Raw genomic sequence first — 15,498 nt, 5'->3', positions numbered from 1 at the left:
CATATTGAATACACAAAACACTCTCTAAACATGAACAATGAATTTACAATTGGTGACTGAAGTATGGAACTGAAGGAGTAGAATTGCTGTAACGTTCTTAAGACAATAGAACACCATTGCCAAAACCTTTCTACAGAATTTGCAATATCAATAAAATCTGTTCCAAGACACATTCACTACACATTAAGTAAATGAAATAGCAAAAAAGAACAACAAAAATACCATTCAATATTACAAAGGAACAATTTAATGGTATAACAAACAATGTGCTGCAATTTAACCTTAAATAATTTTAATTTTTTTTATATACTTGCATACTAGTAAACTGTTCAGTATGCTCAAAAGATGAGTTTTTTAGGCAACCTTTAAGCAAAACATTGATATTTAGTCTGTTGAAATAATTAATGGTTTTCATACTAAAAGCCCCAGCTATGATTGTCACAAGAACTGGGTTTTTGCAAGCATTTCTGGCATAACATATAATGGATCATTATATTAGAAAAATATGAATTTTTCCAAGATAACACCATTGTGTTTGAATAATTTAGTGTATTGTAAAAATATACAGTTTAGCACAATGAGGAGAGACTAAGTCATACATTTCAAGGTGCTGCATGGTGATGCTTAGTGTATACAAACTTATATGACCACCATAAACTGGAAACGGTAATGAAATAAAAAGAAAACAAACTATGTCAGCAAATGTGCTTGATAATTGTGAACACCTACCAGAGGTACCATATAAATGCTAAATGGTGATTTTGGCCAATGCTTCAGTTTGAATGGTCCACTAAAATTCACTATCCAAATTTCTAAATGAAGAAGAAAAGTTACTTGGCTGGGATCTTAGCATGAACTTCTACTTTCAAAATAATAGGGAAAAAAAAAATCAGAATAGTGCTGTCACCAGTGGTCACTGGACTCAAAACATTAATTATTTCTTTCTTCCACATATGCTGCTAGACTTGCTGAGTTTCTCCAGTGATTTCTGTTTTTGTCTCAATTCCCCAACATGCGTAGATTGTTACAGTGTGAAATCAAAGATTTTTTTTTAAATTTAAATGTTATTATTTTATTAAAATTTTGTTCTATTCAACTTTAATTCTTCAGCAAGGCCAGTACAAATATACAAATATTTAGTTTGTGCAAAATCAGGGCACAAGCACTGGTGATAGCAAATTTGTCATTTTAACAGCTGCCTTACCACCATTTTTCCTCAGGGAAGCAAAAAGCTTGTGCATAATATTGTACAAAGCATATTCCAAATTCACACCTTTCAAGCATACTGTAGTAGATTAGCATACCTGAATATTAAAAATTATCAGCAGCATCGACCACTTCAAGCCAATAGTTAATGTTCCAGTTTCTCAGCAAACTGCCTTTTTGTATGAAACACCATTTATGGCAAATTGCAAGTAAACACTGAGTCAGATTAACTGAAAGAAAAAAAAGCTTTACTGTGAAATTTATGAAAATGAATATTCCTCCTTTAGAAATGCACAACTATACAAGCTCAACTTTCACAGTATTGGCACAGTAATAGTTATGATAGGCTTGAATAATTATTCCTGTTTCAAACACCAGATTTTGATCTACCTATGTTTCCTCTATATTTTTAATTCCAATCACAAACAAATCTTATCATATGATAAGGTTTCTCATAAAGCCATGAATCACTGCTTTACCTGGGGAGGAAATATACTGAATATTGCCTCCCAATTTCAAAAGTATAAAAATCTTACATATAAAAAAGGTATATTATAACATCACTGCAATCAAGAGTATGTATTCAACACTCTCCACTCAGCACATGATCTTAAATAAATATATTTAAAGAACATTCTCTGTTTGGTTTCTTCTTCTTGGATTGTTTGCTTGGTTTCAAAAACTGATTCTTCATGCTTTCCTCATTAAACATTTTGTCTTTCAGTTCTTCTTCCATAAAAGTCAGTATTAACATCTCTTCCGTGTATAAAGTTAGTTGTTTGGTTTCAAGGATTCATACCCCTCTTGCAATAGATCCCTCCATGCTTTCAAGAACTGAGCATTTTCTGAGCATTTTGTAGTTAAGTCATCCACTTGAGCTGAAAGAGCTGATGTGACTTCCCAGACTTTTATCAAATATATGGCAGTCTGAAATGAAACAGATCAGCAAAAATCAAAATCAAGAAGCAGAATAAAAGGGCATGAACCAAATAAAATGTTTCTTATGGTGCTGGACAAACTCAGACCACTTCTTTATCAACTTTCACAAAATATTATTGTTTTATTCATTCTGTAAGAGAACTTTGTAATGTCCATACAGGGTATAGTGTTATAAATTTGATTTTTGGACTATCAGATGTATTTGAAAACCAGACATTTTCAGATTTTCAACAGAATAGGCAAATTGCCTTAAAAGGTTTTCGTCTATGAATTGTGCATGCCACTAACTGTCACAACAGTAAATTGAAAGACAGCAATCAGTCCAAGACAAAACTATTGTAAAGGACAAAACCATAGTTTAATATCATAAACACTGGTACTGCAAGAGGTTAACGAGTTTTGAGGTTAACTGTGGACTAACTTATAACTCCAATGACATTCATCTAGAAAAGTTATCCCAATCAATTCCAAATACCAAGCACCAAGAGTAATTCGAAAATACCCCCTTGCATTTGATGTAAAGAACCTCATATGAAAACAGGTTAGTGCAAAGAATGCAAATATAAGTACTCCAACATATATGGCTTTGCTCAAACTCCTTGATCTGAAATCTGGGAAGATCCAAAATATGGTACGATCTTGAGCGTAAGGCGGCAAAATTTAAACATTGCACCTAGATTATAAAGGCACAAACTTTTCAAACAAATTGAAACATTTTGCTGGCCTAAAGTGCAGGATCAATTGAAGACAATAAGGTTTAATGTACCATTTTAAAATAACAGTATTGTACATCACTGCCGCATCTGTTGCCATCTCCAACTGCTCTCAAGTAGGCTCTGAAGCCACCTGCTTGAACCAGTTGTCCATGGGGTGCAAATGCTGCTGAGAAAAGCCACTCATTCAGCGACAGTCAAGAAACAACAATTTAATTCTACTTTAGGAAGGTGTGTAGCTTGGAGGGAAATTTGCAAGTGGCAGTGAGGTTTGACCAAGACTCCACAAATGATTTTGAAACACTCCCTGCAGGAATGTGGGAGAAGGGAGAAAGTAAACCAGGGTGGGGGCAATGCCAACATGAATGCCAGCCAACTACAGTACATCTGCTGCGGTAGTTACTTTATTCAATAGCATTCGCTCTGAAAAAGTCAAATCGGAGGTGAAGCGTAACTCTGTCGCATTCTTCACACATTCGATGTAAAGAACCTCATATGAAAACAGATGAGTGCAGAGAAGTTAAGCCCAAGACTTAATGAGTTCCTCCAGAAACTTCAGTTTTTATTTCAGGTTTTCTGTAGAGTTTACAGAATTTTAATATTTAGTATTTTAATAAATATTGGATTTCCCTTGTGAAAAAGGGGTGCGGGAACAGTTTGCTGTGGGGTGAAGGGAGGGAGTGGACGAGGGTCCCACACTTAATTTGGGGGGGGGGGGGGGGATAGAATCCCTCAGCCGGGGGAAAAGAGAGAGAAAAAGAGTCCCTCAGCTTTGGGGGGGTTGGGGGTCCCTCAGCCGTTGGGTTGGGTTGGGGGAGAAAGATAGGGTCCCTCAGCCGGGGGGGGGAACCCGGGAGAAGCCCGATGGCGTTGGGAAAGAAGCCCGGGCACGGTTGGAGATCCCCGAGAGGATTATTTTTTTTTAAAAACTCCAGCACATTGAGCGGGGTGCAGCAGCTGCCGCCGCCAGTATTCCGTTAATCCACCCCTCACTGACCTGGTCGATCTGCAGCTCCAGCTCCTGCAGCTTGTGCTCGCTCTTGACTCTCTCCATCTTCACCTTGAAACGTTCCGGCAGCGCGAGCTCAACGGTCAAACTGCGCGCCCAAACCAACTGTCAACCCAGGCAGCGTCTGCCCAAACATGTGCCTGCACTTAATACAAGGCGCGTTTGATTCGTTTTGTAATCTATATGGCTATTGTGCAATTTATTTATGTTCAGTAAACATGTAAAATCTACATCGAATTAATTACAGCCATTCTCGAATTCCTCCGGTGCTGAGTTCAAATGTTATCGCTTAAGAACAGCATTTTATGTTGATAGCAAATTGAATGTTTACTGCATTTGTAAACCATTTGTCACTAACCACTGGGGAGGTGAACAAACATAAGTGACAATTTGGAGGTGAGGATGAGGTCGGGCTGTCCGTACAAGAAGACACCACCCCCCATATATGGTATTCTAGGATTTGTAGTTCTTGAAACTTGTTCAAACTCCCTTAATTCCTCTCCCGATCACCTCTGTTTTCTCTACACCTCTGACATTTCATGGTGGGTAAACAGGATTAAATATGGATTTTGGGTTAGTTAGTTAGTGGTGCTGGAAGACCACAGCAGTTCAGGCAGCATCCGAGAAGCTGCAAAATCGACGTTTCGGGCAAAAGCCCTTCGTCCTTTATTCCTGATGAAGGGCTTTTGCCCGAAACTTTGATTTCGAAGCTACTTGGATGCTGCCTGAACTGCTGTGCTCTTCCAGCACCACTAATCCAGAATCTGGTTTCCAGCATCTGCAGTCATTGTTTTTAACCTAGGATTAAATATGTTTTAGGATACGGACATTAAAGTCTTCTAAATGAGATTGGGAGAGTCTTGGATAACTTGAATAATGATTTGGAGATACTGGTGTGGACAAAGTTAAAAATCACACAACACCAGGTGTGATTGGAAGCACTAACTTTCGAATCAGGCAATCACCTGATGAAGGAGCAATGCTGAGAAAGCTAGTGCTTCCAAATAAACCTGTTGGACTATAACCTGGTGTTGTGTGATTTTTAACCTGAATAATCGCATTGAACAGCCTACGATACCAGTGGCTTAGTCGATATTGCTGAATTAAAAATATGTGACACACTCAGATCTGGGTCATTAGAAAAGTGAAAATAAAATGTTATTTTAAAAGTCTCCCTGAGTGGGAAAGGAATGGTAAGGATTGTGTTTGTGTTGCTCTCCTTTGCCCTTTTGCTGAAGTGCGGCCACAAGTGGTGCTGACGTCACCACAGGCGGATTGTGAACCGGATGATGCGCATGCTCATTTAGCCTGATGCCGGTGAGCATGCGCATTGCTGCTCGCGCCGGCGCGACGACACTCCTTCCAAACTTCAACAGCGAAGTGCCTGATGAAAAGTTCGCTCTGTTTCCTCACTATACATGCTGCCGTCCTCAGGCACTCTCTACTTTCGGTTCAGGTTTCCAGTTTTTTTTATGCCTATTTCCTACAGGGCCGTATGCCATTCAGCGCAGGCGCAAGAGGCGGGTATTGTGACTCGGCAGCCGAGAGGAGGCGGAGTGAAGCTTTAATCTGAAACGGGAGCAGTAACCTGAGTTTCTCGGGTTTTACATTGCAGCCTCAAAGAGGCTGTCTCATATTGTTTTGAGTGACTAACAGGTAGCTCCGGAATGTGGTCGGCGGGTAACCGGTTTACAGCACGAGGTAAGAGACTCTTTCCCCCGGTAAAGATCGGCCTCTGACTGCAGATATGCTAAAGACTGACATTTAAATCATAGCAGTCACGCACATTTTTTAAAAAAATTAAACACGTCCACTTAAGTCAATACCACACACAAGGTTACCAATCAGCTGACCGAAATCAGACTATTGTTTTTAAACAATCTAAGCAGTTCAGTTGCCCCCACTGTGGCTCCTTAAGTTGTCCATCCATTCACTTTTGAGATAATCAATCATTTATACTTATCGCTTTTAAATGTCAGGTTTCATTCATTACCACGAGCTGTGAAAAAATATTCTACACCAGACTGTCTTCCGTCTCCCCAAAGTTTACATCCGTTCCATGTACATTCATCGTCAGTCCCTCGCAGGCAAGGATGACTCTCCCATTCTTAGGGTGAGACTGTAAATGGCTTTATAGACTAATGCGGCTACTGCAGGTTCTGTAACACTTGGGGCAGGTGGTGGTCATGGGAAGGGGTGGATGGGGCAATGGTGTGGCAGTGTGTTCCTTTCCCTGTTTTCACCTGGCTTCTGCTGTTTCCTGACAGTAAGTCTCAAGATGCTTGATGTCTTCCTGTTTGCTGCTTTGGACAGTCTTGAGCCAGTGATTCCCAGTTGTCTGTGGGAATGTAGCGCTTGGCCATTGAGGGTTTCCCTGAAGTACTTGCTCTGTCCACCCGGGGCTTGCCTGACATTTAGAAGCACCTCTAATCTCCAGCGTCTGCAGCACTCACTTTCGCCTAGTCCTAGATTTACCAGCTGTCTCCTATTAGTTTTCTTATATCTTGAAAACTTTTATCAAGTCCATCCTTAACTTTAAGTGTCCAGAATACAAAATTTTGGTTTATTCAATCTCTCCTTGTAGCTAAACCTTTTTATGTCCAGGTATCATTCTAGTAAACCTACACTGAAGTGAATCTGACCAGATCCTTCCGAAGATGTACAGCATGCAGAATTGTACACTGCTCCAAATATGATCTAATCAAGGATTTGGGACTGATGTAGCAGTAGTTTATTCCTTTGTATTCTGCTCTTTTAGTGACAAATCCATTTGCATTTGAATTACTTTTTGTGCTTTTACACAACATTTTCGTGAACTAGGTACAAAGTTGCTCAATCCCTTTGGACAGCATTTTTTTCCTAGCTTTTCGTCACTTAAAAAGTACAGCATTCTTTTGCTCTTTGGTCTAAAGCAGACTTCACATTTGCTTGCATTGAAGTTAGTTTGTCATAGCTGTGTTGTTTCATGATGGTCTATTATATCACCTTGTGATTTAATGCTTCAGTTTGGTGGTAATGCTTACAATACACCTATCTTTGTGTCATGGATAAATTTAAAATGTAGCATGGAAAGTTGCTTAAATAAGTCATTAAATAATACAGTGAATAGGTGAGGTGCAATGCAAATCTTTGTGACATTGCTAGTCACAAATAGCAAATTTCAGTTCTTACCTAATGTCTCCCACAACTGCAATTTCCTAACTAAGTCAATTCCATGAACTTCAGCCTTATCTTTATTTGACAAAATCCTCAGAAGAGACTACCCTGTGACTCTGGAAGTCCGCATAATGTCATTCTTATAAATTTTGCCATGCAGCACTTCAGTAGTGTTCTTCAAAAAGTGTAATCCACATATTGCTAGTTCTCTAATCAAGTGAGGATTTTCAACATGTTTTGCCACACTAACCTTCCTTATAGACTCTTAGGGATTTTCTAACAACAGATGTTAGACAAACTAATCTATATTTCCTTACTTTCCATCATATTCTTTCTTAAATCTTTAGAGTGACATACATAATTTTCCATACAAAAGAAATAGTTCACAAATTGAAAAATTTGGAAAACTTTAAAATTCTTGAAAATGCTGAGATGAAAACCATCTGATCCTGGGAATTTGACAGTCTTCCATACCAATATTTAAACTATTTTGTTATCAAACAACCCTAATTTTATTAGCTCTCTCCCCCTAATGTACCTTGGGATATGTGGACTATTGACAATAATATAAATACGGGTGCAAAGTAGTTATTCAACATGTCTGCCAATTCCTTATTTTCACTGGCAAATAAAAAATGGAACCTCTTCATTTCATGGAAATATTATGGGCACAAGAACTAGTCAGAGGGTAGAATCAAAAAGACTTCGATGCTGAATCAGCTCATCCACTGACTTACCAAGCCTGTCCACCATCATGTACAAACCACAAGTAAGGGGTATGATGAAATAATGTCCACTTCATTGGATAAATACATTTCCAAAACACTCCAGAAACTTGTCACTATCCAGACAAAGCAATGTGTTTTATCAGCATCTCAACCATCATCTTACAGATTCATTCCCTTCTCCGGTACACAGTAATAAACGTTATATTCAAGATGCACAACAGCACCTCGCTGAACTCTCTTGAACATTACTTTCCAGACCTTTCCAGACTCTACCAACCAGAAGGATAAAGGATGGTAAATTCGTGCAAGATACCATTGCAAGTTGTTCTTCAAGACATACCCCATCCTGACTTGGAAATAAATAATTGCATTTTGACTGTTTCTCTGGCACATAGACTACATTTCATTTATGAAAATAGCTCACCACCACCTTCGCAAGAACGTAATTGACAAGAGATAGTCAGTAAATGTTGGCTTTATCATCAAAGATCCCATCCCATGAAGGAATCACAAAAAAAGACCAAGTTCTCCCCATATATACTTTTTGCCTATCTTTCATGTAGATCTGTATAGTGATTGGAACGAGAACCAGGTAGATCTCATTTACTGGGATCCTTGATTGGGGTTGTTAACCTGGGCCAACCAGGGAGCCCTGGCTAATAGTTATAAACAGTCTTTAACCCTGAAGAAAAGAAAAAAAAAATATACAGACTTTAGACAATAGGTGCAGGAGTAGGCCATTCAGCCCTTCGAGCCTGCACCACCATTCAATATGATCATGGCTGATCATTCCGAATCAGTATCCTCTTCCTGCCTTATCTCCATAACCCTTGATTCCACTATCTTTGAGAGCTCTATCCAACTCTTTCTTAAATGAATCCAGAGACTGGGCCTCCACTGCTCTCTGGGTGAAGAAGTTTCTCCTCATCTCTGTCCTAAATGGTCTACTCCGTATTTTTAAGCTGTGTCCTCTGGTCCGGCACTCACCCATCAGCAGAAACATGTTTCCTGCTGCCAGAGTGTCCAATCCTTTCATAATCTTATACGTCTCAATCAGATCCCCTCTCAGTCTTCTAAACTCAAGGGTATACAAGCCCAGTCGCTTCAGTCTTTCAATATAAGGTAATCCCGCCATTCCAGGAATTGACCTCGTGAACCTACGCTGCACTCCCTCAATAGCCAGAATGTCTTTCCTCAAATTTGGAGACCAGAACTGCACACAGTACTCCAGGTGTGGTCTCACCAGGGTCCTGTACAGCTGCAGAAGCACCTCTTTGCTTCTATACTCAATCCCTCTTGTTATGAAGGCCAGCATGCTATTAGCCTTCTTCACTACCTGCTGTATCTGCATGCTGGCCTTCATTGACAGGTGTACAAGAACACCCAGATATCTTTGTACTGCCCCTTTACCTAAATTGATTCCATTTAGGTAGTAATCTGCCTTCCTGTTTTTCCAAAGTGGATAACCATACATTTATCCACATTAAACTGCATCTGCCCACTCACCTAACTTGTCCAGTTCACCCTGTAATCTCCTAACATCCTCATCACATTTCACCCTGCTACCCAGCTTTGTATTATCAGCAAATTTGCTAATGTTATTGCTGATACCATCTTCTATATCATTAACATATATTGTAAAAAGCTGCGGTCCCAGTACGGCTCCCTGCAGTACCCCACTGGTCACTGCCTGCCATTCCGAAATAACTACCCTTTGTTTCCTATCAGCCAACCAATTTTCAATCCAATCTAGTACTTTGCCCCCAATACCATGCGCCCTAATTTTACTCACTAACCTCCTGTGTGGGACTTTATCAAAAGCTTTCTGAAAGTCCAGGTGCACTACATTTACTGGATCTCCCTCGTCCATCTTCAGAGTTACATCCTCAAAAAATTCAAGAAGATTAGTCAAGCATGATTTCCCCTTCATAAATCCATGCTGACTCTGTCCTATCCTGTTACTACTATCCAGATGTGCCGTAATTTCATCCTTTATAATAGACTCGAGCATCTTTCCCACCACTGAGGTCAGACTAAATGGTCTATAAAAGAAACTGGTCTATAACTTTGATCACCTGCACACACACACACACCATGGGTGCTAAAAAAAACACAGACTTTGAAGACTCTGTATTTGAATGTACATATCGTTCCTAACAAAGTAAATACATTGATAGTGCATATTGAAATGAATTGATTGCTAAACATAACTAGGTTTGGGTTCTGAATATTAACATTCAATAAGTATAGGTTATTGTAGTAATTAGTTTGCAAATAGGTTCCATTCTTGAGTCTGTTTGCACATTGATTTGTATATATGTCAGAACACATTGCAGAACAATATAAAATAGCTGTTCAAAAGTAGAAGAAAAAAAAACAGTCTTTGAATCTCCTCCTCATTCTAGGGATTAGCTTTGAGCAAGCTAGTCAGAGTCAATGTACTGTGTATGTCTTAAGATTAACATAGAACATTACAGCGCAGTATAGGCCCTTTGGCCCTCTGTTGCACTGACCTGTGGAACCTATCTGAAGCCCATCTAACCTACACTATTCCATTTTCATCCATATGTTCATACATGCTTACTTGATAATGGGTTACCTGCCTCTTTGGAATTACCTGAAACCTGGTATATTTTGTTCTGAGTGGTGACTTTCTTATTTTTCACTCTTAATTCTTTAAGTTTTCTTTTGTAGCTATATGTAATTCAGATTGTTAATTTATTGTCTGTCCCCTTGTTGACATCTAATCCCATTTACCAAATCCCATTTACTCAGTCTCATTCTTATGCTTGCCGATTTGCACAAGTTCCTGTTTTAAGCATTGTCTAATTTTTATTCCTCCTTGTTTTAAATCCTTCCTAACTTGCCCCTCCCCAACTCTGTAGTCTCTTACAAAGCTACAACTTTCCAAAATATCTGTACTACTTTAATTCCAGTTGCTAAAGCGTACCATGTTTTAATGACTCTGCACTGGTTCAGCCTATGCCCGAAGTTCTCAAATTCACTCCCTAAAACTGTCCACCGCTCACTGTGCTTTCCTCCTTTTAAGACACTTCTTAAAACTTACCTCTTTGATTACATTTTTGATCATGTACCATATCTCTGTCTCATTTTGTGACTGGATCCCATTTTCTTTTATACGAGTTGGGACAATTCATTATTGTTATTCACAGGATGTGAAAATTCTGGCCGGGTCAGCATTAATTGCCTATTCCTGGTTACCCTTTGTGGTGAGTTGCCACTTTGAATCACTGCCATCAGTGTGCTATCGGTAGGTCCCAGTGCTGTTAGCTGGGGAGCACTGAAGGAACGGCGATACGATTCCATCTCAGGATGTTGAGTGGCTTGGAAGGAACAAGCAGGTGGTGGTGGTGCTCCCATGTATTTCCTACCCTCATTCTTCTATAAGGAAGTAATTGTGGGTTTAGTAGCTGCGATCCAAGGATCCTTAGTGAATTTCTTCTGTGCAGCCTATAGATGGTACACACTGCTGCTACTGAGGGTCATTGGTGGAGTGGAGTGGATGTTTGTGGATGTGGTGCTAATCAAGTGGGCTACTTTATGCTCGATGGCGTCAAGCTTCTTTAGTGACGTAGAACTGCAGTCATCCCAGCCAGTGCGGAATGTTCCATCAATTTCCTGTCTTGTGCCTTGAGTTGTAATGGTGCATAGGCTTTGGGGAGTCAATTGCTACTGTATTTCTAGCCTCTGACCTGATCTTGTAGTCTCATGAAGTGTATGGCTGGCTCAGTTGAGTTTCTGGTCAATTGTAAGCTCCAGAATATTGATAATGGAGGATTCAGTGATGGTAACACCATTGAATGTCAAGGTGCACTAGTTAGATTCTCTGTTCATGGTGATCATTACCTCACATTTGTATGGTACAAACGTTACCACTTTTCAGGTGAAGCCTGGATGTTGTACAAACCTTAGTGCATTTGGATATGGACTGCTTCGGTATCTGAGGAGCTGCGAATAGCACTGTGACTATGCCCATGTCTGATCTTATGATGGAGGGATTATGATCAAGGTATTCCATAAATACAAGCTATTGCACTTGATCCTATTATCAAATTATAATCAATACTCTCTTTCTGCCTGGATCATCTCCTGTTCACTAATTCAATGTCTTGTTAAGAAAGTACATATTTTGACAAAGCTTTGCATGTTGCACTTTTTCAGGGCACTTCACAATAATATAAATTCAAGGAGAAAGCTGACATTAATGCTGCATGAGAGGAGCGTACTGATTGTAGAGGTGTTCCCTGAGAGAAGGCACACAAATGCTAATTGACAGTCAACTGCTGGGTCTGGATTAAATTTTAACCTTGTCAGGTCAACTCTTGATTGTTTAGGGCATTGTCCAGAGAAATAAAGTAGTAAATGGTTGTCACTTATTTTGTTGAGTTGAAATGACCACAGTTCAAATAACAGAACCCACTTAAAATACTATATATACAGCTTCCAGTACTCTGAAAGGGAGGCTGATGATCTTAAATTGCTTGTTGGTATAATTCCTTTCATATTCAGGATAATGCAGCAAATGCAGGATCACACCTGATATTAGACAGTGTCTCAAGGTTTGCTAACATAAGTTTGTTGGTTATGGCTAGATTTGTTTTAGACAGCCAAAGGGACATGCTGTTTGATACAATCCACAATGTATTTTCTTAGCAATCCTCAAGTTCTGTTCAACAAAATAACTTTTACAGTAGACTCCCATACTCACAGTAGATATGTTCCAGAACATACTGCGGATAGGAGTGAGCCCATTCATTTCAATGGGAAATGTACCTTCCTGGTAGACTCTGGTTCCAGGTTCTGCAACGTTCCCTTTCATAGGTTCAGGCCGCTGGTAAATGAAACCATGGCAAAAGATTCCGCGGATATTGGGGTTGCCCTGTAGTTCCAAGTGCTTGTGACCCCAACAGGATCTGGACCAGATGGGCCAATGGGTTGAGAAGTGGCAGATGGAGTTTAATTCAGATAAATGCGAGGTGCTGCATTTTTGGGAAAGCAAATCTTAGCAAGACTTATTCACTTAATGGTAAGGTCCTAGGGAGTGTTGCTGAACAAAGAGACACTTTCTAGGACGATATTGCTCCCAGCCCAGTGTAGGTAGAGCCCCTCTCAACGGTGAAGCTCCTTGCTGCCACAGTCCTGGTGCCAGAATTTCATGAAGTGAAACCACACAATTCTTTCAACTTGATTTGATGGTCTGTATGCCAGTTTGCATAAGGCTTAGATATTCAGCAGTTGGAAACATTGAGGTTCTGTGGTTAAATTCAGCACCTAATTCTAGGTACTCTCCAAAAAGGACTTTTTACTCTTTTCCTGTGTTGTTCATAGCAACTGGAATATCATGCTCCTCCCTTTTGAATGTACTTCTAAGTGGTTCAAAATGTCCTCAATTTGATGCCTTGCAGGCAATGAACTCTACAGTTGCTGCCACTTTGTTTTGGTTTCAGATTTCTAGTATCTGCAGCTCTTTGTTTTATGCTTCTGATCTGGACAAATTGACATTTCTATTTTGAGCTCTGTCACCCTTATAAGTAAATCCTTTTTATAAATCTGTGGCGGCACGGTGGCTCACTGGTTAGCACTGCTGCCTCACAGCACCAGGGTCCCAGGTTCGATCCAGCCTCTAGTTACTGTCTGTGTGGAGTTTGCACATTCTCCCTGTGTTCTGCGTGGGTTTCCTCCGGGTACTCTCGTTACCTCCCACAGTCCAAAGATGTGCAGATTAGGTGAATTGGCCATGCTAAATTGCCCGTAGTGTTAGGTGCATTAGTCAGAGGGAAATGGGTCATAGAGATGTACAGCATGGAAACAGACCCTTCGGTCCAACCCGTCCATGCCGACCAAATATCCCAACCCAATCTAGTCCCACCTGCCAGCACCCGGCTCATATACCCATCCAAATGCCTCTTAAATGTTGCAATTGTACCAGCCTCCACCACATCCTCTGGCAGCTCATTCCATACACGTACCATCCTCTGTGTGGAAAATTTGTCCTTGAGGTCTATTTTATATCTTTTCCCTCACCCTAAACCTATGCCCTCTAGTTCTGGACTCCCCGACCCCAGGGAAAAGACTTTGTCTATTTATCCTATCCATGCCCCTCATAATTTTGTAAATTCTATAAGGTCACCCCTCAGCCTCCGACGCTCCAGGGAAAACAGCCCCAGCCTGTTCAGCCTCTCCCTATAGCTCAGATCCTCCAACCCTGGCAACATCCTTGTAAATCTTTTCTGAACCCTTTCAAGTTTCACAATATCTTTCCGATAGGAAGGAGACCAGAATTGCACGCAGTATTCCAACAGTGGCCTAACCAATGTCCTGTACAGCCGCAACATGACCTCCCAATTCCTGTACTCAATACTCTGACCAATAAAGGAAAGCATACCAAACGCCTTCTTCACTATCCTATCTACCTGCGACTCCACTTTCAAGGAGCTATGAACCTGCACTCCAAGGTCTCTTTGTTCAGCAACACTCCCTAGGACCTTACCATTAAGTGAATAAATCTTGCTAAGATTTGCTTTCCCAAAAATGCAGCACCTCGCATTTATCTGAATTAAACTCCATCTGCCACTTCTCAACCCATTGGCCCATCTGGTCCAGATCCTGTTGTAATCTGAGGTAACCCTCTTCACTGTCCACTACACCTCCAATTTTGGTGTCACCTGCAAACTTACTAACTGTACCTCTTATGCTTGCATCCAAATCATTTATGTAAATGACAAAAGTAGAGGGCCCAGCACTGGTCATAGGTCTCCAGTCTGAAAAACAACCCTCCTCCACCACCACCCTCTGTCTTCTACCTTTGAGCCAGTTCTGTATCCAAATGGCTAGTTCTCCCTATATTCCATGAGATCTAACCTTGCTAATCAGTCTCCCATGGGGAACCTTGTTGAATGCCTTACTGAAGTCCATATAGATCACATCTACTGCTCTGCCGTCGTCAATCTTCTTTTGTTACTTCTTCAAAAAACTCAATCAAGTTTGTGAGACATGACTTCCCACGCACAAAGCCATGTTGACTATCCCGAATCTCTTCAGAGGGTCTGTGTGACCTAGTTAGGCCTGTTTCCACACTGTAGGGAATCTAATCTAATCTATCTACTCTATCCAGTATCGTTACTACCTCCTTCCTTGATTGCCATATTGGCAACATCCTCCTCAGTCAAGATAAAGCATAGTAACCATTCTCTGCCTCAGCAATGCTGTCTGCTTCCAACAAAGATTTTTCTGGTCCCTAAAAGTCGTATCATTCATTTGACTACCATTTAACTTTTTATTACGTTTACTTTGGATCCCTTTCAATGTAAACCGCTAATTCAATCTCTTACTGTCTCAACAATTTTAGACCTTTCTTACTTTAGTGGGCAGCATGATGGCACAGTGGTTAGCACTGCTGCCTCACAGCACCTGAGACCCAGGTTCAATTCCCGCCTCAGGCGACTGACTGTGTGGAGTTTGCACGTTCTCCCCGTGTCTGCGTGGGTTTCCTCCAGGTGCTCCGGTTTCCTCCCACAGTCCAAAGATGTGCAGGTCATGTGAATTGGCCATGCTAAATTGCCCCGTAGTGTTAGGCAAGGGGTAAATGTAGGGGTATGGGTGAGTTGCGCTTCGGAGGGTCAGTATGGACTTGTTGGGCTGAAGGGCCTGTTTCCACGCTGTAATGTAATCTAATGTAATCTAATCTAGTTTGCCACAGTGTTATCAATCTTACAATTGTCTTCTC

General features: G+C 40.6%; 1 protein-coding gene across 1 annotated transcript in view; it reads left to right on the top strand.

Moving 5' to 3' along the window:
* Nucleotides 1–5,202: 5,202 nt before the first annotated feature.
* etfdh (electron transfer flavoprotein dehydrogenase) overlaps nt 5,203–15,498 on the top strand; it is a 56,360-nt gene continuing 46,064 nt past the window's right edge. Inside the window, exon 1 of the mRNA XM_072584259.1 lies at nt 5,203–5,568. Coding sequence (XP_072440360.1) covers nt 5,535–5,568 — 34 coding nt within the window. The 5' untranslated portion in view covers nt 5,203–5,534. The remainder of the gene's footprint in view (nt 5,569–15,498) is intronic.

This window comes from Chiloscyllium punctatum, chromosome 14 (assembly GCF_047496795.1).
Source record: "Chiloscyllium punctatum isolate Juve2018m chromosome 14, sChiPun1.3, whole genome shotgun sequence".
Lineage (NCBI taxonomy): Eukaryota > Metazoa > Chordata > Chondrichthyes > Orectolobiformes > Hemiscylliidae > Chiloscyllium > Chiloscyllium punctatum.
This window is presented reverse-complemented; position numbering and strand designations above follow the sequence as displayed.